Source organism: Neodiprion fabricii, chromosome 4, assembly GCF_021155785.1.
Source record: "Neodiprion fabricii isolate iyNeoFabr1 chromosome 4, iyNeoFabr1.1, whole genome shotgun sequence".
Lineage (NCBI taxonomy): Eukaryota > Metazoa > Arthropoda > Insecta > Hymenoptera > Diprionidae > Neodiprion > Neodiprion fabricii.
Genome location: NC_060242.1, coordinates 3,749,765 through 3,775,453, shown reverse-complemented (window position 1 = coordinate 3,775,453; position 25,689 = coordinate 3,749,765). Strand labels below are relative to the sequence as shown.

The following is a 25,689-nucleotide window of genomic DNA, read 5'->3' as shown; positions in this document are numbered from 1 at the left end:
TTACTAATAAATATAATGTAATCTTGTATACCCTTGTACATTTTCAATTCTTTCCGTAGTTACACCGTGTGTAAGGTCTGTAGATTTTGTTATTCATCGATGGTACAATTACACTTCGGCCGTGAGTATCTGTTTCCATAGTTCTTTCCATCACGTACATGTATAGAATTTGCTTAGAATTGTAAAACGCGGGAATATTACTCATCCGATGAGTGGGAATGAACTACTTTTCATATATATATTCGCTACTTACCGCCATCCACAGGTACTGGGATCATTGACATTGATCATTGCGCGCCGAAATCGCAGAGAGGATTGAGCAATTGTAATTCACATCTTGATTGTCCGATGCTACAGATGGAAAAATTCGTAGCTCATCTGCATGAAAAAATATATTATTTCTATTTATCACACAAAGGAATTTCATTCATTCATTCATTCATTCATTCATTCATTAATGCGTGACCCCGCAAAGTTGAGTAACACGTTATACGTACCATGATTATATATACGCTCATGCAGATAAAATAATTATACATCCAATCGCACGTAGGTTCCTAAGGCGTAATATCCTGGCATTACGGGTCATTGGCATGTAATTCCACCTCTTGCAACGTAATATCAGGTTGAAAATATGCGAAGCGTTTTCATTTTTATAAACTATTGGAGTATTTTTTGACGGTTCATCAAAGTATCGGAACAAAGAACCCCCAAAAAACATAAAAAAAATAAATAAAATAAATAAAATACAAGTCTAGAAAAGCGCGCTTGTGCTAATAATTTTGTCAGAATCTTCGAAAACATCTCATTATACTCGAAAGTAAAATACTGGAAGTACAAGTCTCTTACTACTTCGGCATGCATCTCAGATTCGAATTCGTCAAACACTTGCGTGGGTATACATCATACCTTAATGTACCGGGTAAAGGAATTAGCTTTCTCCCGTTGGAAACAAGCCCGCTTATATGCACAACCTACTACCATACATAACCATAGTATTTAATTATTGTAGGTACGGTGGGAAGGTATGCGAGTTGCGTTGCAGAATAGGTTCATTTCGTATCACGTACATACGTGATACAGGAACCGAGCTCGCCTTCCGAGATACGCGATTCTACCCGTATTTGGAGACAATTTAAAAAGACTAATCAACGACCGGTTGCATCACGGTTTGCTTATTCAAATCTTCACTGTCGTTATTTAAAAAAAAAAAAATTCTTTTTTTTGGTTTTTAAAACGTGATTGTTCAATGCACACAGCATCCGTGTTTCCAAGCGACCTCCATTCGCACCAATAATTACCATCTGTCTGAATGGTGCAGTTGAGGTGGAAAGATTGACATCGGTTAGTTTATTCTTGGCGTTAGCATCCGCGTTGGTGTTTCACTACTCTCAAGGAAGAATCACCGTTGCTTGTCCCACTGGCCATTTGACAGTTATTACTTATGACTTGAATGACTTATGAATACACGTTTGCCTATCGTTTGACTGCGTGAATCTCTTAATTGTCAAATTATATTAAATGCCGCGAGGGTATGAATATACATGTTTGTATTATGGTTTCAAGTTTAGGAAAACCTCGATTCGGGTTACATCCACCATCTCTTCTTTCTTTGGGACAGTTCCGTAGAGCTTTTGAATTGATTTCCATACCTCCATTTTCACAATTCGATTTTTTATTTTCTTCTCATTTTCCACTTCAATTAGCACTGCGTTGTTCAAATACTTTCTAGTCTTGACCTACACCGCACGCGCAGATGTTGATACACACGAATTCAGAAACGAAATGAAACGCCTCGCCCAAACTAGCCGTCTAACCAACGCCACCGATTATTGCCCATACTAATCATGTACAACGATTTCTATTTAATAAGGAATCACGATATTCAGGTTATGATTTTAGAATTTTTATATTCGTTCTCAATTCTAAGATCGTATGTATTCGCTTACCCTTCAGAAAAAAAGAGACACACGCATGTTAAGGTACGTAATACGGACAGTACCCCGTAAGTCGTAATAAAAACTAGATTTTCTTTTGCCCAAAATGAAGAATGTAGGCTTGAAAATTAATAACTTAAATTTAGATGTTAACCGAGATAAATTCTAATCGGATTAATATGATTATTTATTTACTAACAATAATAAGTAAATGTATTTTGAATCAAGTATTTTTTTCCATAAAATAGATCTGGCAACAGCGCATCTAATAGCTGTGCATTGTTTTTGTCAGTGCTCAGTTGAACTTCATTAGCAAATTTACAAAATGAGTAACGAAACAAGTCAATTTCACAACGGACGATTTGGAGAGACAACAAAGTATAAAATGGAACCAAAGTTTTTTCATCCGACGTTCCCACATTTCCACAAATCACATTCTCTAACGTCCGACCAGCCTTAATAAGCTTAAAAACTGTTACCAAGTTGATGATTATCAGAAACAAAAACTGTGGACCTTGAAAATCAAATAATTCCTTGGTAGGATAAGATGTTGGAAATACAGACGATAGAATTTTAATCGATGAAAGCCCGCTCGTGACCAATGAAAAGCAAATACGTATTTCTTGAATCTCGTTAATTATACAGCACGGGTATATTCATACCCTTAATGAAATAAATAATTATCGAGGACGCGTGCCTCGCCGCGTTGTAATAAGAATACAGGCGCATCATGTCCACCACTTGTTCGTTACCCCGTAACTATTTCAAGACTCGTGTTATATTCTCCTCGCTCCAGTTCGCCCCTTAACGAAGATCAGCCTAGCAGCAGCAGCAGTAGCAACAGCAGGAGCAGCAGTAGCAATTAACCGCACCTGTCCGTGGTAACGAATCGAAGGTAATAAGTTATTCGCACGCGTAGAATAAAGACGTCGAGCAAGTAGTTTCTGCGTGCTTAGATTGTTTGAATTTGAATTTTTTTTTGTGACCATGCATCGAGTCCCGAATGACATATTCCGGAGAAAAAAGCTAGGACCGGTTACTCCTCGAGGCTTTGAAGACTCGCTGCTAAACCGGCAGGCTCGAGGATCCAAGAGTGAATATTATTCGAGCCCAAGCGAAGCGATAGCCAAGCCCCGTTACTCCTCTACATAACAGCCTCGGAAAACAAGAATCGGAGAACCTTTTCCCCGTTTTAATTGTCGGCTAGATGCAACCAATCGCAGGTACTAGAACAGTTTTACAGTTGCACCGATTTTTATTCTACATTTAGGTAGGTATACTGCTTTTTTACTTTTGCCAAACCGCAGGGACTGTGCAAGCTCTGATTTTAGGGTCCAAATACCGAATTTGGAAAGTTCCGGAAGCGAATAATTTCGAATTTTTTGACGGCGAAACTCGAAGTAATGAAATCATACTTGGACAAAACCATCAAAGTTCCGAATGTGCGAAAATGAGAAAATTTCAAAATCTGAAACACCGAAATTCTGATTGGTGGAAAATTTTCAGTTCTTCAAATTTCACAACTTTGATCTTTCTTCGTTTACGTTCGGAATCCTGGTACCATTTTGATTTTAGGTTGTGAGTAAACTACACTGTGTGAGGATATATTAGATTTTGAAATTTTAATCCATCGGAACTTGAGTTTTCGGAATCTTGGAATTCGGAACTTTCTTTGTTGTTTCTCCAAAGTTTGATTTCTTTACTTCAAGTTTCGCTACGAAACAATTCGGAATTCCGCGCTTTCGGAACTTCTCAAAATCGGAACTTCAGCACCACCCCTGATTTTATGCCTTCGCGTTTAGACATATTTTACCTTACAATACCTTCTGTCAGTCCAATCTCAGTTCTGGGGCACGTAACGACTACGTGCTAGCTGTTTATAAACGGAATTGCCGGCAACTTCCTGCTTTGATTAGATCTAACGGACCTGCCTGCGTGCCTGCATGAAGGCACGGTATTTACGGCAATTCGCTATCAGTCTGACCGACCTGCATGGTCTTTGTATCAGGCATAATGGTACCTGATCATTTTTTCACTTCATTTCGTCGCCGCGCAGTCATCGCCATTTCGATCGGGCATTTAAATACAGTCCCTCGATACGAGACATTCATTTGATAAAATTTTTCATAGACGAATTTCGCCACAAATGTTGATGTTGAGAAAAAAAAAGAATAAAAATCCTTTAAATAATACAGAGAGATTAATTAGTCGAAAGGCGTTTTAAAACGTAATTATAACGAGCGACGAAACTGCAGGAAGATAATATCGTCGAACAGCCGTGAGATCGTTCTTACTTTTCGTATCACACTGTAAACGTGTTCATATATATATATATAGTTAAAACTTCTCGGTGTTATACGTACCTAGAGCGATTGGGCACGATTAGCTTTGAGACAAGGAGTCTGTGTTAATTGTGAATCCCATCAGGCACCGGTTATTATTATACGTATATGTATATATGCATTCGTACACGGTACGCGGTACGACGATTCTGAATCGCAAGTGTAAAAAAGAAATTCTCCTTTGAAAAACAATGGCGTTACATAAAGGAAAACCGATTGTACTCCGGGGATACGGGTGTAAGAGAACTGTGCGGGATGCACGAAAAGAAGAACTTTCGCGAGTAGGTATTCGCAGTGTGTGTAATGTGTTATATACAGCATTGTCGCGATTGCGTCGCGAGTTTAGACAATCCCACGCTCTGCGAAGTAGGTATCAACCACCATATGTTAAATTAACATTCGCCTTTCAATCTCTTGCGTAACGATGATCCAAACGAAACGAGCAGTCCTTTTTGCTCTTTTCATAAACGTCTCGTCATTAAATGTCACTCGATAGCCGAATTGTCCATATTTATCTTCGTCACTCTCGGTTAACCACGTCGAATTCCATTTTACCATCAGCTTAAGACTTTGGCAAGGCTTGTTTTATTCCGTGTTTCATTCGTAAGCATATTTCTGGCAGTCAAACGTCATTGGATTATTAACGATATTGATTTATCAGAGAATTTAACCATTGCACAGAGTTATCGTGGTGAATTAATATCAAATAACGTAATCGGTTCTCCTCTTCTGGTCCGATTGCCGAAATTTCAATCGAAGAAATTGACAAGATTTGAAAACCTTGGGACTGTCTGATTCGATCGTACGAACGAAAACGAATCAGGATCGAAGAGTCGAAACCAGAGATTGAATTTATCTGCCGAATCCTGCACCTACGTGTTTTAAGGATGAGTGGACATAGCCGAGGTCAAGGAACTGATAAGGTGGAAGCAAAGAGGCCGAGCTGCAGGCGAGCAGCCAACCGTGTGGAATATATTGGAGGCTGGAGGCCGAAGGCGCGCCTGTAGAAAGTTTTCTGATCTCGGATTCCGACGTTGCGAGCTGCTGACGGTGTTGAACAAATACTCGATGCCTCGAGAGTTCTGCATTCTGTGAGAGGCACGGGATGTATGCGAGGGGCAAATTGGCGAACCGCGAATTATAGCGTGATGGTGCCGTTTCACCGAGAACGCGATTTTCCATCAGACGCGCGGCGGAAGTTACGGGGAAACGGCGAGAAATCGGTATTTGAAAACTGAGAAATCGACAGAGACAGAGAGGGAGATTAAATTGTTACGGACCCAAAAGTTCCAAATTTGAAGAGTCCCGAAAGCGCTTAATTCCGAATTAGTCGGTGGCGAAACTTGAAGCGAAGAAACCAAACTTTGAAGAAACAACAAAGTTTTGAATGGTCGAAAAACCGACGGATCAAAGTTCCGAAATGAAAGATTCTGAAAATTCAAGTTACGATTGAGCAAAGTTCTGAAAACTAAAGTTTCGATAGAGTAAAATTCCGAAAATTAAAATATACTAATACACACAGCGTAGTTTACTCAGCAAGTGGGAGTAAAAAATGAGAAAAACAAAAATCAGAATGTACAGGATTCCAAACGTAAAGATATCGAAAATCCAAATCAAAGAAAGCTGTTTCGGATCTTTCAATTTTCTCAATCTCGAATTTTCGGAACTTCGACTTGTCGGAGTTACGCCCTTTCGGAGCTCTGAGCGTTGTGTTTCAAACCATTCGAAACTTAGATGTATCGTCGGAGTTTCATTTCCTTACGTTAAGTTTCATCGCCAAAAAATTCGGAATTAACTGTTTTCTTAATTTTTCGAATTCTGAATTTCAACCCCGCTTCTTCCTCTCGTCACTTGGCGCGTGCGAAAATGCGATTTTCCGTAAGTTTCTCGATGAAATGGGTTCCGAAATGCCGACCAGCGATCGATTTCGAACACGCCCGAGGCTGGCAATGAGCGTGGCACAATGTCTTGCCAATCGCAATCCCCGATTCTTGTTATAAAACTCTGACACACTCGCCTCGAATGAAAAAGAGAGAGCGGAATAAGGGAAGGAAAAAACGTACAAGTGCCACATGATGCGGGTCGGTTCAAAGCTGGTGCTGCCGTAACGTAACCGTGATACGATATAGGCGAGAGAAGAGATAATCAAGCTCTAAATCGAGTACAGTAATTAAGAATTACGTGTTCCGTCGGCGCTGTTGCGCCTTGTATGTATAACGTGTAGCTATGCGAATAATACACAAAGGTTGAAAAAAAGGAAATGACAGTCTAAGCTCATTAAGCGGAGACGTGTAGACAGCTAGTGAAGAAATTTTCTCCCGAGTTACGTGTTACGTTGTATCTATATTGTTACGTTGCGTTTTTAATCCGCCTACGATCGCTTCGACGATCATTGCAACTCTTCGTAATAATTAATTATATTCACTTGACGAATTGATCTAGCCACTCGACAATGTCGACGTTATTTTAATTCCTGCCCTTTTTTTTCATCTGTTGCAGAAATATGCTGATTAGAGAATTGGCGACCATCTGGTTCGCCATCCTCTTATCATCCTCACTGAACTTCCGGCCGTCCGATGCCCAGGTAAGACATATATGTACATATAAATTATTTATATATATATTTACACATAAAAAAATATCCGAGAATTTGTAACTCGGTCGCTTTTTACAGTTTATTTCACTATGCTATAAAATTATAAACAGCCAGCCGATAGGTACGATATTTTCTGAATTGACGGTCACGATTTACATCGAACCGAAAACTGTGCAGTAAAATCGATTCCGTACGGTTATAAAAGTACAAGACTCGAGATTCATTTCCTGCTACCGTAACTAACTCCGCGGTTTAAAATTCTCCCGTCAATATATCCAGAGCATATATACCAATCACAATTATTATATACAGGCGATTGACGGAGTGAATAATTTCGCCAACAGCGGTGATTACGATGTGAGTAAAAAATTTGAAAAAAAAAGGATGGGTGATTTCAAAAGTGAAAACTTTCCTGCGCGTAAGAAAACACCTGTGTAAATTTTCCCGCGCGTTTGCTAAAGAGTAAGACTAACACGAGTCGGAATATTACGCAAGTCGCTGGTTTGAAACCGCGAGAAATGAACTGACATTATAAGACACAGCTGCAGAGGTTGCGGCTAGGCGATTACGCACACGCAAATTCCTGAAGTTTGCATTATTTATTTACAAACCATGCAGCAGCGCATTTATTATCGAGCCGACATTCTTTGGCCCCGATTGAATATCGCTGATTACAAAGCGCAATTGGCCACAGTGACCGGCTCTTATACCCCGTTACTAACTGTACAAAGCTCTGTAGGTACCCGGTCAACTCGTAGGATTCACTTTGCTTTGCTTTACATTTGAGCCGTAGGTTTGAATAACCGCTACGCAACGCGTTCGCCGTTGTTGCAGCCGCGAATAAACTCGTAAGTCAAAAACCGTGTTACAACTGTAAATCTGTTCACCTATTCGCTTCCATTTACAATACGAACCTCATCCTTGACCCCCTTCGACGAATCGTCTGTCACAATCGCTAAATTTCGATTCGTTTCTCGGGGTTCGTACACTTTTTGGAATATGAAATTACCTCACTTTTCAAGGCATTCCGACCTGAAAGTTGGATTTTTCCAGCAATCTTTCAAGAAATATACAACTGATTAATGATAATTTTTTTTTTTTTTTTACACGTCAATACCAATACCTTTAATATTATCTAGTGAATATTCTGACTAGCAATTTGCAAATAACAACCTGTGATTTTCCGCAAGAAGGAAAAAAAAACGAAAAAAAAATTGGTATCAAGTAATATGCATAGAATGTATGAAGTTGTGGCAATTTTTTTTTCTTCTCAAGATCGATAATACTTTTTATAAGAACGAGTTCATTTCTTCCACAGACTCAAAATTCCACTCTTATTTTCGAAATTCCCTGAGTTTTCTCGATTTTCGAGGTTTGCCTTGTTTCTAGATTCAATTATTATTCAATCTTACTTTTTCTTCAAATTTCCAACTCGAAAATCGTTATTAAGTTGATTTTATGAACTCCACGCACCTGATTCGAAGTGCAATTATCAACATATGTATATCGACTACCGAAATATTAATAAAAAAACAACGATACAAACGTTATTTCATCTTACGTACGCACGTTCGTCGGTTAATGATCGTTGTATTTATCACACTCGCATTGGTTCGTTTGTTGTCGATTGTGAGACAAAGTGTGAGGCGCGATTCCGCGGCTGTTGTACCGGATCTGTGAGTGTAGATACACAGAGTGAAAGTAAACCCGTCTGCAAGACCTGCTCTTATGACCGTTCGTTCGTTCCTTGTCCCTTTACTGCCGACCGGCTTCAACCGCGGTTGCATGCAGCATGAATATTTGCCGCGAGATAAGCGGTCCAGCGGTTGTAAAAGAATATCGAAACATTTCACAAGACGCGTGGACACGATTGAATATCTTTATAATCTCTGTCGCGGAGAATATTTTCAGACAAAAATTAATCTCTTCCATATAGGAATCGGACAAGAGTTATTTTTTCGATTTTATTGACTGGATTAATCGATGCATGGATCATTCTTAGCTCAGTGACCATCGCTAATCGACAAGTTTTTCGAATAATTGTAACTCGATGTATCACCGTTAAATTTTTACTGAGAAACTTTGTTTTTCTGCAGAATACGTAAATCACCGCAACTCCTTCAAACGAGTATAGATACAAAATTGGTGAATAAAAATACGTTTGAATCGCTTTCGCCAACGGATTAACAGGCGTACCGATAATTACGGTGACTATGGGTTTCGGATTTCCCGATTAAATTCGTCCCTGGAAGCCGCATCGAGCGAGTATCGTCGTAACAGTAAAATGTTTATGTTGTACACTTTCGAAGACCAAGAATGTAATAATTTTATCGTTTACCTTAAGCGTAAAAAATTGCGGTGAAAAACAAACGCAAAACCGCGTCTGTAAAAGGCGATATAAAAATACCTTGCAAGCATATCCGGCACATCTTCTCCAAAAATAAAATTGATTAGCCACAATAAAATCTCGCACGTGAAATCTTTGTGCAGTTTCTCTCACATGCCGATGTGACTTAATTCTTCGCCATTTTTCCTCCTTTATTCATCGATTATAATTTCCCTGCATTTCTGGCGTGAAACTTGATAATAACTAAATATCTTCGTTTTTGATTTCAGGCTTCGGCGTCGAACATATTCACGTGTCCAAATGGTACGTATAAAAAAACCGTCCGATCTCCAAGGGCATAGCGAAAAAAGAAAATTATCATAAAATGGGAAAACTATTATATGTATAGCGTAGATAAAAACGGGAAGGTTATACACAAGGGTCACGGAAGAATTTACCTGCAGGAAATTGCAGGGGGATAAAAAGGTTAGATGATAAAAAGCTGAAGATGAGAAGGGAAACAAGGGATACAATGGGGGATTTTGTTCGTCGGTTCAACCGAGCAGACGGCGCCAAAGTGGCGGTAGTACAAGGTCGCAAACCGGATAAGAGAAGATCCACAAGGCGTGTAGCAGCATCCCGACTCTTTTTTCCTACCGCAGGTTCCTTCGATCGACTCCGAAGAAGGAGAACTCGTAAAAGTCGCGAATAAGCGTTTGCCAAGCCCTAAATTACGCGGGTTAAAATATATGATGTTAAAATTTAGATGACCTTCGCATTGACCTGAAGGGTGACCCTTAAACAACCTTCAAGGATCCTGTGTCCCGTTCTTTGCATTTTAGATCGACAATTAGAGTGACGAGAATATCGCCGTCTGACAGAATTATTTATACTCGCAATAATCTGCACGGAGAAAATGTGGTATTTTCTTTTTTTTTATCGCGTTTCTAGTTACATACAAATTTATATTATCGTGTTATAAGTTTGTGTATATATATATTTATGCAATAAGGTGAAATGAAAATGAAAGAGGAACTAGACTAAGAAATATACGAATAGCAAATTTTACGACTGCTATAAATGAGGTTCTGCACAATGTAGATCGTATTTTGACGAGAAATCTTCAACCGTGGTTTGGAATTTTAAACGTTTATTGATGCCATGTTAAATGAAACCGCTAATTGTCATTATGTACGTATAATTTATAACGGTTATTCAATTAGTTTTTCGCGATAAGTGAATCGTAATTACACGCATCGCATCATTCCTTGCGCCGTTATTTGTATAGGTGTCGGATATATGTATAATACATATAGTATATATATATATATATGTATATGTATATATAAGGCACAAATGTGTAAAGTGGGACAGTGGCGCTGAATGTTCATGGGTTGTAAGTTATTCGGTAACGGGATCGAAGTGAAGCAACGCGGGTTTTATACCCAGGATTCCGTCTCACGACACGCCCTCTTCTTCTTCTTCTTCTTCTTCTTCTTCTTCTTCTTCTTTTTCGCCCTCCTTGCAGATTTTATACATATCCAGTTACTTATTTCTCGTCTACGCTTCACGCGCGTTCGGTTATCGCGGTTTATATACAAGGTAATTATTCCTGAGTGCATCCGCGACGCAGTTATACCTGTATTAAACTGATTCGATTTTTATTTTCTTTTGTTGCACCTTTAAATGACGATTCTTGAGGATTTTCATTTGGATATCCAATTATTACAATTACAAAACTACCGACCTTAATGTAATCTCAATGTTTTGACATTTTTAAGATTTTCATATTAATACATATGTAAATTACGGTAGTTTTTGATTCCATTTTCTTTTTTTTTTCTTCCTTTTCTTACGCACCCTTCAAAATGTTAGTTCTTAGCCTCGAAAGAAGCCTCGTTTAACCGGAACTCGGTAGCAGAATAGCTCGGTGGCGATGGGGACGTAAAAATGGGATTGACAATGAATAAATCTTTATTGTGTATGTAAAACACATCAGATTTTTAAAAATGAAAAATCATGCATTCTGTACCATGTCAAACGATTATTCTTAATTATATTCTGAACCCTACCGGGTCTCGTGATTAATTGGAATAATTTAACGATGCGTTCAAGATCCGTCGGACAACTTGTATAAACTTTTCCATAATTTTCGAAATCACGCATGTTTTTTTTGTGCGCATATGAAATCAACAGACAGTATAATGTCCGGAAATCATAAGCGCGCGTCACCAGCAATCGATTCAAACTATTTATCAATATGTATAATATTCTCTTAGTAGGTATATGCATAAACTATACATCGTAAAACGTGAATCATACGGATCGATAAATTTAACCTTTGGGAACGATGTATCCTGGTCGAGAACCCGCATAGATATACATGTATACAATATTTATCATAAATGTAAATTGGCATGCGAAAAAGAATTGCCAGAATCACTCCTGCAACGCGAAACTTCAAGGTCAAAATAGACGCTACAACTACGGAATGTAAAAGATTTAAAAAAAAAAAAAAAAAAAAAAAAAAAAAAAAAAAAAAAAAAAAAAAAAAAAAAAAAAAAACACGTAATAAAATAAGAAATTACAGCATCAATAAAAATACTTGGAAATATTCGTACAGACTTCTTCTTCTCGGGACTGCGAAGAATTGCAATTTGACGACACAAGGACGCAAATGCATTTTTTTTTTTATTGCCATCGTTTTTTTCTTTGCTCTCTCTTGATGGTTGTATTTTTTTCCCCTCAGATCATAGTTCTCGCTGCAATTTAGCAATTGCTTCAATATTACCGACAATCACTCGGTTGCGTCATCGGTGCAATTCGATCATCCGCATCATCAGCGTTTCTCAAGATGCCCGATGACAAATTACTTAGCTCGTTTTATTTTGCTATTGGATAATAGCCGGTCTGCGAATACTCGCAAACTATGAAAACATGGTCGTTGAGAAATACTAAGGAAGACGTGCGCCGCGAGAAGAAGACACTTTTAAAACCGGGAGGACGAGACTGCATTCCACAACGATGAACACGCGCTCAGTTTACCGAACGAACGGTCCGAACCAACGATCGCAGAATTTTGTCTCGATTCGCATGGTCGAAAATACTCAGCATTAATATTGTTGTTGTTGTTATTATTATTATTATAATTATTAGTATTATTGTTGCTGTTGTCATTATTATTATCATCATCATCGTCAATCCGACAGTCGAATAGTGAAAGATTGCAAAGAGGAAAGAAAGGAAAGAGAACAAGAAACGCGCGTAATTCATTCTTTGCGGACGAATGAATGTAATATACAGTTAACTATGATTTGTCATTATTACTGTGGCCGGTGACACGTAAGCGTGAAAATATATATTCAAATAAACTCAACTCGCGAATCGATGCGTAACGTTATTCCTATAATCGAGGTGACGGATTAACCACCAGAAGTGAAAGTCGTACCTACATCATCTCCTATTCCAGCGGCACTTCGAGCTGCTTCCTCGACCTTTTCGACGATTAGGTAATTGTGAAAATCTATGCTCAACTGTGAAAAGGCACATCATCGCGTCTGTGAGAACCTAGGGAATGATTTTCACACGTTCCAGTCGTTCAATTGCAGGTTCATCGACACCGACGACAGTCGATCGGCAATTTCGTTGAATAACTGACAATTAATTTACAATCGATTAACAATCGGTTCATGCCAAATCGGAGGCTGTATAATCCCGTCGACATTTCCGCTGGATCGGTCCTTTCCCAACGTTCCAAGTCTACGTACCGGTTGTCGTGGAGCAAATGCGGGCTGGTTATTTCCGGAGAACTTCGGAGGAATGAAATGGCTCGATAGTGGCGCCACCATAACTGTACCGTTAATCCAACCGCGTCACGCGATCGTTGCCGATTCTTGGATAAAAGGACTTTTCAAATTGTCACCGGGATAACAAAAGTACGAGAATCTCTGAATCCGTATGATGAAAGAAGATTGATTTTTTTGTCTTTTTTTTTTATCAATAAACTGCTGAAAAATAATTCCTTTCCGCAACTTCAAACATCGTTTGTAATCCGTATCGGTGAAAATCGGCATTTAAATCGACTCGCTGTGCGCGGAACGTGCGCGATAAAAAAAAACAAAAAAAAAAAAAACCCTCGGCATCGAATCTTCTCGCTTACCTACCTGAATATAACAATTACGGCGTGGGACAGGTTGAAGGTACGGTTCAATAACGCCGGAGTCGAGGTATAAGGTATGTGTCTCAATGGGGCGCGCAGCATACCTTCGTTGCCGGGGTCCCTGACACGGATAATTTTCTCAGAAGCCTCCTGCACATCTCTGATCTCCTTCGTTCACTCTTTATATGTACACGCGCCTCTGACTTTCGGTCGCCACGGCACACTGTCACCGCATTTCCCCGGACGAAATACGAACAAGAAATTCGTTCCTGCAGCTCCGGCGACTCGCCCTGCGGCAAGTATAACTTTGAAAAAATAATCGAGGTCGTCCGCCTGCTCGTAACCACTATTTGAAATCCGATTTGGGGAGGAAAATGACATTATAGGTACTCGTTTCTGTGGATTCGAAGATGAGGGCGCCGTCTGGCGGCGAAAACGCGCAAGTAACCGCGTCGTATTTAGAGATAAAAGTTGTTTTTCTTCCCGATTTTTACTCCGAATCAACTCAACGCAACGAAACAAAGCTCTGACAAGATGCACAGAGTTTTACGTGCATCGATATTCGCGTTAATCGGTGATAACCGCGAACCGGTTAACCTGTAAATCGGTGCCATATTGGACGGTGTTGATCACAACAACGACGATAAAGTATTTCGACGCTAAATTTGGACGGATAACATATTTCATCGGGATTTACAGTTATCCACGTCCATCGACGATTATATTTCAAGCCTATATTTGCCCTGTCACCAATCGCAACCGGTACGCGTACCTACACCGATAGAAAAGGCCTACGTGATCCTTGTGCTTAATTATTTCCTTGACCGTGATATCGTTAAAAGTCTCCTCAGCGTCACTTCGACTCCGCGTTGGAATTGTAGTCTATTGAATTTGTTCAGGGTGTGACCGAGCCTCGCGCTATAAGGCCGCTCGTTATATATCCGCCGCTTAACGACTGGGCAGGGGGCTTCTCGCTCTAAATTTTTTCCGTCGCAGAACCGTCCGGAGTTTTTAGAACATCCAAAGCCCCGCGGTTGGTCTTATAACGAGAGCCGAGAGCGGAGTTGCCTTCGTACCTGCGTCTAAATCCTTTGTACTTTCCTTTTCAGGATGGGAGCTGAGGGGTATTCACTGCTACAAATTCTTCAACATCAGGCATTCTTGGGAAAAATCAGCCGAGCTATGCAGGAGGTAAGATTTACGGAAAAGGTTTTAGTCCCTGATGCTATAAGGGTGCTGCTCACATATACTAAGATAAATTTTCCGTCATTTCTATTGGGCCTAAAGACCACCTTCAGCGGTGGGTCTCCTTTTTATCTACCGATCGCCCCAGGCCGCAGGTTATAACCCATCTGAAAGGAGCCATTCGCAAAATGACAAGGCACCTTCTCTTCATTATTTTATTTTTGTTTTCATATTTTATTAACACGAATAGACATTTTTGAAATCCGTACAAGTTCTCACGATATTTCGCAATTGACAATGGAAAGAAATAAAGCGAATGAGTTTGTCTTCTGCGATTGGATTAATTATTTGCGAATGTTTCACGGTAAGGATGTTCATTTCTGCACATACGCAGCACGCTTCTATTTCCCAATTCATTGCCGAGGAGGCAATCGCATGGCGGATGTAACGTAATCTTGACAATCGTGATTGCAGTATGCTGGAATTATATAGGTGAACATGTACTTGGACTATACGGTTCTTGCCAGACAAGAATACGTTGACCTCGATAGTGCCGATCGAGTCTCGTCAGCGTTTCTTTTATAATCGGCTCAACTGCGGTTAAAAAAGTGGGATTCTATTCTGCTCAGATTGCAGGCTGAATCGCGTTTTCTATACATCTGTGTACATTTTTAGGCATTTCTATGTACGACTTTGTTTAGTCGAGAACACGTGCAAACGAATTTTCTGTATTAGCAATATTTACAACGATTTGGACATTTTTCTTCTACTTCTTTTTACAATTCCGCAACGAATTTCAAGACTACGTTTCGTCGCATGAATACCGTACGTGTGTAATCGCTGTAAACGCATGCTTGTACGAATTGTGTTAAGTAGATACGCATGTGACTCGAAAGAAACGAAACTCGTAGCGAAGACGAGGCAAGGAGGTCATTCCTCCCAGAAAACAGGCATGTCGACGACGTCCAGGCGTCCATCTACAATCCCTTCTTTTCTGATATCTTCCACATGCTACATACATACACACACACACACGGGCAAACAAGTTACATGAGTTGTATATACTCATACATACATCGCGTTTATTACAATCTGTACGAATATCTAATATATGTATATGTATGAACGCGTGTGACAACTTAAAGAAGATTTTTTTCCCCGTCATGCTCAGATAAAATACCGTAGATTGTATATATTTACTGCAGAAAAAAAGGAAGACGAGAAAAAACGAACAGATGATGTAAAAAATTCAGTATTCCACGGAATTTTCGGTTGTTTTGGACCTGGTTCAGGACCGGTTTCTGGTTTATTTCTTTCTACTTGTTTTTCTCGTTATAATGTTAAAATGTTATACGAAAAAATTATGATCGTTCGACAATTTTACGTGCGTATTTCATTTTTTCAAGTCCAAATCCAAAGTTTCAGGTCCATCAAAGCCTGTATCTAGATTGAAAACAAAAAAAAAAAAAAATTTCTCGCATAGTTTTACGCTTTCCAAAACATGGTTACTTAGAAAAATTTACTTCTTCAGTAATGGCCAAAAAAAAAATTCTCCTCAACCGAATACTAATGCGTGAGATGGAGAATATTAATTTGCGCAAACTAGACGAATGTTTGCCAGAATTTCTGTTAGGTTAAAAATCCAAGAACGTAGTCTTGGAAGGTGATGAGATTCGAATTGAGGTAGTAAATAAGAGGAAAGAATTTTTTTACTTCAACCTTTTATCAAAACAAGGCATAAGGACTGCCGGTATTAAACCGTTAGAAATAATTTCCGAGCTATATAGAGTTGTGCTAGGCATGACCATGGTAACGCTTCATTTAACATCCAAGGCACAGCGTTCTGCACGACGGGGATTTTCGTGTTGGGAATAGTACAACACAGTACGTAACACGTAGGGGGCTCGTTATAGCGTAAAACAAAAAGCAACATAAGAAAAAAAAAAACATGCAGATGTATTAAAAATGATCCATTATCCGATTAAAGTAATTTAGACATTAAACTGTCTCAGTTCGAAGACGAGGCGTGCTGCAAGACTAATAGGAAAAAACGTCTTGTAATGACGGAAGTAGTTTGAGCTTGCAGGTACGCACGCGACCGCGTTTTACCCTGATTGGATGGATAAACAAGGGATTAAAAAAGTAGAATAAAAATTGCCACTCCTTCTGATCCCTCGATATTCGCAGGTACGGCAGCGAAATGATGGTCGTCGAGTCCTACGCGGAGAACAACATGACCGCTGGTATGGTCGGTCGCAATTTGAACAACTTCTGGCTCGGTCTCGCCTCTCTCGACGATCTCAGAACCAACACCCTGGAATCGGCCGCTGGAATGCTCGTCTCTCAATATGCTGGTCCGTACAACGTTCTATCCATCTTATATACTTATGTCTACTCGGGCAAGCCCACCCACTCGCAATTATGCTGCGATATAATCTAAGGGGGCGTTGCTTACACGGAACAGTCACGGGGGAGGCAATCAGACTTACAACATGTACCGGAGAGCATAATGCTGCATGGATTGAATGCTGAAGAGCCAGCACACGGACATTTTTCAGCTTCGACTACTTCAATATCATTGCTGTAAAACTTTGACCGAAGTTGATAACTAGAAATTATCCTCGAAGTTACGCAGTTCTTTATTACGTGGACCATTTATCCAAATTCATGCTTATCAAAATCTCATGAATCGTCTTAGTTAAAAATTTGCAACTTCAAGGTCGAATTCGTAGCCAGCAATTGGAAAACAATTAACAACGTACCGTGAAAATCGATAGGAAAAGATTTCCAAACAATTATTTCAAGGCACCAAGATTTTCTCACCCTTGTTCACATTTCACTCACATCGTCACTGAGCCCAATTTTCAGAAAATCATACCTTTCAAACTGTGTTCAGGTTTCTGGGCTCTAAAGCAGCCAAATCCGCAGTCCGGGGAATGCGTTGACGTTTCGATCTCCGACGAGCAGCAATCCTGGGCGTTGACCACGTGCGAGTCCTTGTTGCCATTTATGTGCCGAGCTCGAGCTTGTCCTGCAGGTAATTGAGCCAGAGAAAACCAGTGCCACAGGATTCTCTATTCAATTGTGTCACTCGATGCACCCTGAAACATAAAATTATTTCAGGGTCTTTCCACTGCTCGAATGGAAAGTGCATAAACTCGGCTTTCAAGTGCGACAAACAAGACGACTGCGGTGATCTGTCCGATGAACTTGACTGCCCGGCAAATTGTCAGTTCTACATGGCCAGCAGCGGAGACGTCGTCGAGAGTCCGAATTACCCGCAGAAATACGCGCCACTCAGCAACTGCAAATGGACTCTGGAAGGACCTCAAGGTCACAACATTCTTCTGCAGGTAAAAAATCAGCTGCATAAAAGGATGTCTGAATTTTTACGGTCCACGTTCATCGACTGAGAAGTTCTTGACGATTGATCCATTTTCAGTTCCAAGAGTTTGAGACCGAGAAGAGTTTCGACATCGTTCAAATTTTAGTCGGTGGAAGAACCGAAGACAAGTCTGTAAACCTAGCAACCTTGTCTGGAAAGGAAGACCTAAGCAGCAAGCTGTTTGTATCGGCATCGAATTTTATGATCATCAAGTTCAGCACTGACGGATCAGTAGAAAGAAAAGGATTCCGCGCGTCATGGAAAACCGAGCCTCAAACATGCGGCGGTACTCTGAGGGCCACTCCTCAAGGACAACAACTCACTTCACCGGGCTACCCCCAAAACTACCCTGGAGGATTAGAGTGTCTCTACATCATTCAGGCCCAGCCTGGAAGGATTATATCTTTGGAGGTACGCATTGTATACGCTGAAAATAAGCTTTCCGTTAAAATTCCTGCAATTAACGACTTCTGTCTATTTAATACACCTAATAAGATCGAGGACCTGGACTTGGAAATGAATCGGGATTACATGCTGATCAGAGACGGAGACTCGCCCAAGAGTCGATCAGTGGCAAGGCTGTCAGGTGACATTGACAACAACCCACGCGTAATTATGTCAACGGGAAATCAGCTTTACCTTTACTTCAAAACCAGTCTTGGAGACTCCAAACGTGGTTTCAACATTCGGTACACCCAGGGATGCAAAGCGACAATAGTAGCAAGGAATGGCACCGTCGAATCGCCGTCTTACGGTCTCAGCAATTACCCCAACAATCAGGAGTGCCTTTACAAAGTGAGGAACGTAGACGGTCGACCACTGTCGTTAAAGTTTGACAGCTTCGATATCCACAAGACGGACGTGGTCCAGGTAATATTTTAAAAGAAAATTCCGAGTTCCAAGATTCAGCAAGGATGAGTCACGTTGTTTTTTTTTATCTTGCCCAGGTTTATGATGGGTCGAACACAAATGGCCTGCGACTTCACTCGGGAAACGGTTTCACTTCGAGCACCAGACCAAGGATCACACTGACCGCTGAAAGTGGAGAGATGCTGATTAGATTCGTTTCCGACGCTCTGCATAGCGGTCTCGGATGGCAGGCTACTTTCTCCGCAGGTTTGTGCCCCACACCATTCGGTTTGCAAAGAACCAGGCAGGATGGATTCTTCTTTCAACGCTCACATGACGTTCTTCGTTCCAGACTGCCCACCACTTCAGCCAGGCGAAGGAGCACTGGCGTCGAATCGAGACACAGCCTTCGAAACGGTAGTGACATTCTCGTGCCCGTTGGGTCAGGAATTTGCAACTGGAAAGTCGAAAATTTCCACCGAATGTCTGCCAGGCGGCAATTGGTCTATAACGTATATCCCAAAATGCCAGGAGGTCTACTGCGGACCCGTTCCTCAGATCGACAATGGATTTTCCATCGGTTCGACTAATGTTACGTACAGAGGACTCGCCACTTACCAATGCTACGCCGGCTTCGCATTCCCTACCGGCAGACCTGTGGAGAAGATTTCATGTCTGGCTGATGGTCGATGGGAAAACAAACCCTCTTGCTTGGGTGATTAATAATTTTCATTCCTCTGCCGAATAAAATCGATTTTGTGTTACTTATGAACAATTTTCTCATTCTTTGACTTACTCAGCTTCTCAATGCGCTCCACTGCCGGAAGCTCCACATGCGAATATGACGATATTGAACGGAGGCGGGCGCAGTTACGGTACAATTGTGAGATTCGAGTGCGAACCAGGTTATATTAGAACCGGACATCCTGTAATCCTCTGCATGAGTAATGGCACCTGGTCTGACGATGTTCCAATATGTTCCCGTAAGTGATGACAATGATTGTTCAATGTACTCTTCGTGAAGTTGCCAATTTCTTCATACATCAAGGTTCTCGACATTTGTTTCTAGGTGCACAGTGCCCAATATTACCCGTTGTCAACAATGGCTTCATTGTTGACATGTCGAAGGAATATTTCTTCACTGACGAAGCTCGTGTTCAGTGTAACAGAGGATACAAGCTGACCGGTAACAACATAATCGACTGCGGTCCCAACCAGAAGTTCAACAACGTTCCAACTTGTGAAGGTGAGTAGCCTGCGGTTACACAAAAAATTATGGAATTAATACATGACCACCTTACTTCTGATCAATTAGACATCAACGAGTGTGCTTCAAGTCAGTGCGATCTGGCCTCTACCGAGTGTGTCAATACTCCCGGAGCATTTAGCTGCAAGTGTAAGAGTGGTTTTGCGGCAACAATGGATTGCCGACCGGTTGGCGATCTGGGATTAATAAACGGCGGTATTCCTGACGATTCTATAACGGTTTCAAGCTCGGAGAACGGATACTCAAAGAACGTGAGACACTTTGCCTCAAGTCAATACCGCATTCCACATTTCTTGTTACGACAACCAAGCACTATTCCCATTATTTTCAATACAGGGTGTCCGTTTGAACAACGGAGGCGGTTGGTGCGGGAACAGCGTCGAGCCTGGAGCGAACTGGGTAATGATCGACATGAAGGCACCGACGATAATTCGCGGCTTCCGGACTCAGAGCGTGGTCAGAACTGACGGAAACATTGCATTTACGTCCGCGGTGAGAATTCAGTACACCGATGATCTGACGGACACCTTCAAGGACTACACGAATCCGGACGGAACAGCCGTTGAGTTTAGAATTCTGGAGCCGACTTTATCGGTTCTGAATTTGCCGGTTCCAATCGAAGCGAAGTACATCAGGTTCCGCATACAGAGCTACGTAGGCGCTCCGTGTGTGAAACTGGAAGTTATGGGCTGCACTCGGCTCGAATGTAGTGACATCAACGAGTGTGCAGTCGACAACGGTGGGTGCGATCAGAAGTGCATAAACACACCAGGCGGTTTCTCGTGCGGTTGTAACACTGGCTTTGAGCTGTACAAAGCGAATGGAACCGCTGGTTTTTACGTTGAAAAATCTGAAGACGGTCTGCGTGACGGTGACATTTATCAAAAGAATAAAACCTGCGTTCCTGTTATGTGCGCGCCACTGCCTCCCCCAGAGAATGGAAAAATCTTGTCCACCAAGGTAAGATGATTGACAGTGATGAGGTAAAACAGGACAACACCCGAGAGTAGCTGGCTCAAACCACATTCTCTTTTACAGTCACAATACCACTTCGAAGATGTCATTAGATTCCAATGCAACTTTGGATATGTTCTGTCAGGTTCAACTGCAGTGGTTTGTACCTCGACTGGTATGTGGAATGGTACTACACCTGAATGTCAATGTGAGTATTAAATGAATTCCATAACTATTAATCTTGGTTAATTAAATTCAGATAATCTCAACTTATCTTTTTCTTGCAACTCCACAGATGCGAAGTGTGTATCTCTGCCGGATGATAAGAACGAAGGTCTTACGGTGATTCGTTCGAACGAAGCGAGCGTGTTGGTACCGTTCAAGGAGAACGTTACTTTGACTTGCAGTAACAACGGTCGCTTATTGAGAAACACAGCAACTTCTGGCTTCCGTCAATGCGTCTATGACCCCAAGCCAGGTTTACCAGACTACTGGCTTTCCGGTCTTCAGCCGGCATGTCCTCGTGTTGATTGTGGTAGACCTCAGCCGACACCTGGTGCCGAGTACGGAAAATACTTGGATACTAAATACCAATCATCATTCTTCTTCGGATGCCAAAATACATTCAAGCTAGCTGGTCAGACCAACCGAAACGACAACGTGGTACGTTGTCAAGCTAACGGCGTCTGGGATTTTGGCAACCTGCGTTGTGAGGGTCCAGTTTGCGAAGACCCTGGAAGACCCAGCGACGGTATACAGATATCTCGCAGCTATGAGCAAGGTTCTGAAGTTCAATTCGGCTGCAACAGACCAGGATATATCCTGATAAACCCACGACCTATAGCTTGCGTAAGAGAGCCGGAATGCAAGGTGGTAAAGCCTCTGGGTTTGGCGTCTGGCCGCATACCTGACTCCGCGATAAATGCAACTTCAGAGAGGCCAAATTACGAGGCGAAAAACGTGAGGCTTAATTCGGTGACAGGATGGTGTGGCAAGGAGCAACCATTTACCTACGTCAGCGTTGATCTCGGCCAAATATACAGAGTCAAGGCCATCCTCGTGAAGGGTGTCGTTACTAATGATATAGTCGGAAGACCAACGGAAATTCGTTTCTTCTACAAGCAGGCGGAAAGCGAGAACTACGTTGTGTATTTCCCGAATTTCAATCTGACTATGCGCGATCCAGGAAATTATGGAGAACTGGCCATGATCACACTGCCCAAGTACGTTCAGGCGCGTTTTGTCATCCTCGGAATAGTCAGTTATATGGACAACGCATGTCTCAAATTTGAACTGATGGGCTGTGAGGAACCCGCCGTCGAACCACTCCTTGGATATGACTATGGATATTCTCCGTGCGTCGATAACGAGCCCCCAGTGTTCCAGAACTGCCCTCAGCAGCCTATAATGGTCCAAAAGGGATCCGACGGTGGTTTATTACCGGTAAACTTCACGGAGCCAACGGCAGTCGACAACAGCGGTAGCATTGCTCGCCTTGAAGTAAAGCCACAGAATTTTAAAACACCAATTCAAGTTTTCAACGACATGGTAGTCAAATACGTAGCATTTGATTACGACGGCAACGTAGCAATCTGTGAAGTGAACATTACGGTACCTGGTAAGTGTAGCATTGGCTCTGATTGCGATAGTAGATTCGTACAGAAATTCCCATCGCACGATTGATCATTTCAGATGTAACGCCACCCAAGCTGAGTTGTCCACAGAGTTACGTGATTGAGCTTGTCGAGAGGCAAGAAAGCTACACCGTAAACTTCAACGAAACTCGTAGGCGTATCAATTCTTCGGACGCTTCTGGACCAGTGAAAATAACTTTTGTACCGGATCGTGCCATCATACCAATTGGCGGTTTTGAGAATGTCACTGTCTTCGCTACAGACTCTTCTGGAAATAGAGCTTCTTGCCATTTCCAAGTTTCGGTACAAGCCACACCATGCGTTGATTGGGAATTGAAACCACCAGCCAACGGTGCACTCAATTGTCTACCTGGCGACAAAGGACTCCAATGTATCGCCACTTGCAAACAAGGTTTCAGGTTTACTGACGGTGAACCCGCGAAGACTTACAGCTGTGATGCGAAAACTCGCTGGTCACCTTCTTCCCTCGTTCCCGATTGCGTCTCAGAAAGTGAGTTGATAAATATTTCTACATTTTCAAGTCACATACGAGATCAAACGTCGAATTTTATCGTCAACTTCACTTTTTATAGACACACAGCAGGCCGATTATCACGTCGTTGCTTCAATCACGTACCGCGCCAATGGGGCTGTCACCAGAACATGCCTTCCACAGTATCAGGACCTAATGGCTCAGTATTACGTTAATTTGAACACCCTTTTGACGCAGAGATGTTCCGCGGTTAATGTCAACATGAATGTGACGTTCATTAAATCCATGCCAACTCTTATCGAAGAAAACGTTCTGAAGGTACGGACTTGATCCAAAATTGATGTAGTATTTAGCACTAAATCAATGGCGGTTAATTGACATGACGAGAGAATTAATTTTCACAACAATTTCCAGATGGACTTCATAGTGGCAATCGTTCCCGCAGTTCGTCAACCCCGATTGTACGACTTTTGCGGTTCAACCCTGAACTTGATCTTTGATTTATCAGTACCTTACGCGAGCGAAGTGATAGGTCCGCTATTGAACGTGTCATCCATAGGAAACCAGTGTCCACCATTAAGGGCGCTAAAATCTTCAGTAAGCAGAGGATTCACATGCAGTGTTGGCGAAGTGTTGAACATGGACACAAATGACGTACCTCGCTGCCGTAAGTGCGATGTCAGATAGTATCTTCTACATACAAACATGATCAAACTATTTACTTTATTTACTATTTTCATGATTTTTTAGTCCACTGTCCAGCCGGTACGTTTGCCGGGGAGAAGCAAAAGCAGTGTACATATTGCTCCAAGGGTTACTACCAGAACAGCGACCGCCAGGGTTCCTGTCTGCGTTGTCCATTCGGCACATACACTAAGGAAGAAGGGTCCAAGAGTATTGATGATTGCATCCCAGTTTGTGGGTACGGAACATATTCCCCGACGGGTCTGGTGCCGTGTCTTGAATGTCCGCGAAACAGCTACACTGGTGAACCCCCGATCGGAGGATACAAGGACTGTCAGCCCTGTCCAGCGAGCAGCTTCACGTACCAGCCGGCAGCGACAGGCATAGATAGATGCCGTCCAAAATGCTCACCAGGAATGTATTCAGACACTGGATTGGCGCCATGCGCTCAGTGCCCGAAGGACTTTTACCAGCCACAACACGGGGCCACAACATGTCTCGAATGCCCGACAAACATGTACACGGAGAGAAGTGGCGCCCTGGGTCGCGAGGAGTGTAAGCCGGCTCAGTGCACCCCAACTGCTTGCCAGCATGGAGGACTTTGCGTACCGATGGGTCACGGTATCCAATGTTTCTGTCCGGCCGGATTCTCAGGTCGCCGTTGCGAGATCGACATAAACGAGTGCGCTTCTGAACCGTGCTACAATGGCGCCAGCTGCATCGATCTTCCTCAGGGCTATAGGTGCCAGTGCGCTAACGGATACTCGGGTATAAATTGTCAGGAGGAAAAGTCCGACTGTCGTAATGACACCTGTCCCGAGAGAGCAATGTGCAAGGACGAGCCTGGCATAAATAACTACACCTGCCTGTGTCGGTCTGGTTACACCGGCGTCGATTGCGATATTACGGTAAATAAAACTTCTCGCACTAACGAGCGCAGGATCTCATGATTTGTATTTTGGTAGCAGTAGCTTAAATTTTTCTACCTTTACAGATAAATCCTTGCACGGCTAATGGAAATCCCTGCAACAACGGGGCAACTTGTGTGGCTCTTCAGCAGGGCAGATTCAAGTGCGACTGTCTGCCTGGATGGGAAGGACAAAGTTGTGAAATAAATACCAACGACTGCGCCGAGAAGCCTTGTCTCCTTGGAGCAAACTGCACCGACCTGGTTGCCGACTTTATGTGCGACTGCCCGCCAGGATTCACGGGTAAACGTTGCCACGAGAAGATAGATTTGTGCTCAGGAAATCCCTGCCTGAACGGTATCTGCATAGACAAGTTATTCAGACACGAGTGCATCTGTCATCCAGGATGGACTGGTCCGGCCTGCGAAACAAACATAAATGAATGCGCTAGTAAACCGTGTCGTAACAACGGTCAGTGCATCGATAACATAGATGGTTATACCTGCACTTGCGAGCCTGGCTACACAGGTAAACAGTGCCAGCACACGATCGACGATTGCGCATCTGAACCTTGTCAGAACGGTGCAACTTGCGTTGATCAGTTAGATGGATTTGTATGCAAATGCAGACCAGGTTTTGTTGGCCTGCAATGCGAAGCAGAGATCGACGAGTGTCTCAGCGACCCTTGCAACCCAGTTGGTACCGATCGTTGCGTTGATCTGGACAACAAATTCATTTGTCAATGTCGCGAGGGTTTCACTGGAGCCACCTGCGAAGTCAATATCGATGATTGTGCGTCTTATCCGTGCTTGAACGGCGCCTCGTGCAGGGACGATGTAGGTGGTTACAAGTGCAGCTGCCTCGACGGATGGGCCGGTGCCAACTGCGAGTTTGACATTGGCACTTGCCAGAATCATCCCTGTCAAAACGATGCCAACTGTATAGATTTATTCCAAGACTATTTCTGCGT

At 42.2% G+C, this 25,689-nt stretch overlaps 1 protein-coding gene and 1 long non-coding RNA gene across 5 annotated transcripts in view; one reads left to right on the top strand and one right to left on the bottom strand.

The window, feature by feature from the left end:
* LOC124181681 (sushi, von Willebrand factor type A, EGF and pentraxin domain-containing protein 1) overlaps positions 1-25,689 on the top strand; it is a 36,627-nt gene that overhangs the window by 4,511 nt on the left and 6,427 nt on the right. For both annotated transcript variants that reach the window (XM_046568463.1, XM_046568462.1), the window contains exons 2-22: positions 6,779-6,863; positions 9,492-9,525; positions 14,470-14,551; positions 16,733-16,899; positions 17,442-17,582; positions 17,669-17,898; positions 17,988-18,341; positions 18,426-18,800; positions 18,878-19,046; positions 19,132-19,494; positions 19,580-19,762; positions 19,849-20,025; positions 20,095-20,297; positions 20,383-21,006; positions 21,085-21,208; positions 21,296-22,618; positions 22,693-23,145; positions 23,228-23,445; positions 23,542-23,794; positions 23,878-24,719; positions 24,806-25,689. In XM_046568463.1, coding sequence (XP_046424419.1) covers positions 6,783-6,863; positions 9,492-9,525; positions 14,470-14,551; positions 16,733-16,899; positions 17,442-17,582; positions 17,669-17,898; positions 17,988-18,341; positions 18,426-18,800; positions 18,878-19,046; positions 19,132-19,494; positions 19,580-19,762; positions 19,849-20,025; positions 20,095-20,297; positions 20,383-21,006; positions 21,085-21,208; positions 21,296-22,618; positions 22,693-23,145; positions 23,228-23,445; positions 23,542-23,794; positions 23,878-24,719; positions 24,806-25,689 — 7,280 coding nt within the window. In that variant the 5' untranslated portion in view covers positions 6,779-6,782. The remainder of the gene's footprint in view (positions 1-6,778; positions 6,864-9,491; positions 9,526-14,469; positions 14,552-16,732; positions 16,900-17,441; positions 17,583-17,668; positions 17,899-17,987; positions 18,342-18,425; positions 18,801-18,877; positions 19,047-19,131; positions 19,495-19,579; positions 19,763-19,848; positions 20,026-20,094; positions 20,298-20,382; positions 21,007-21,084; positions 21,209-21,295; positions 22,619-22,692; positions 23,146-23,227; positions 23,446-23,541; positions 23,795-23,877; positions 24,720-24,805) is intronic.
* LOC124181685 lies at positions 62-25,334 on the bottom strand. 3 transcript variants are annotated; one of them, XR_006870540.1, is made up of 6 exons: positions 25,222-25,334; positions 24,980-25,140; positions 24,798-24,896; positions 19,576-20,034; positions 17,424-17,646; positions 62-378 (listed from the first exon to the last, which is right to left on the bottom strand). It is a non-coding gene; the product is annotated as an uncharacterized LOC124181685 (long non-coding RNA). The 3 variants fall into 3 exon arrangements; XR_006870541.1 differs by lacking the exon at positions 19,576-20,034 and having other exon boundaries at positions 62-172; positions 254-378; XR_006870539.1 differs by lacking the exon at positions 19,576-20,034.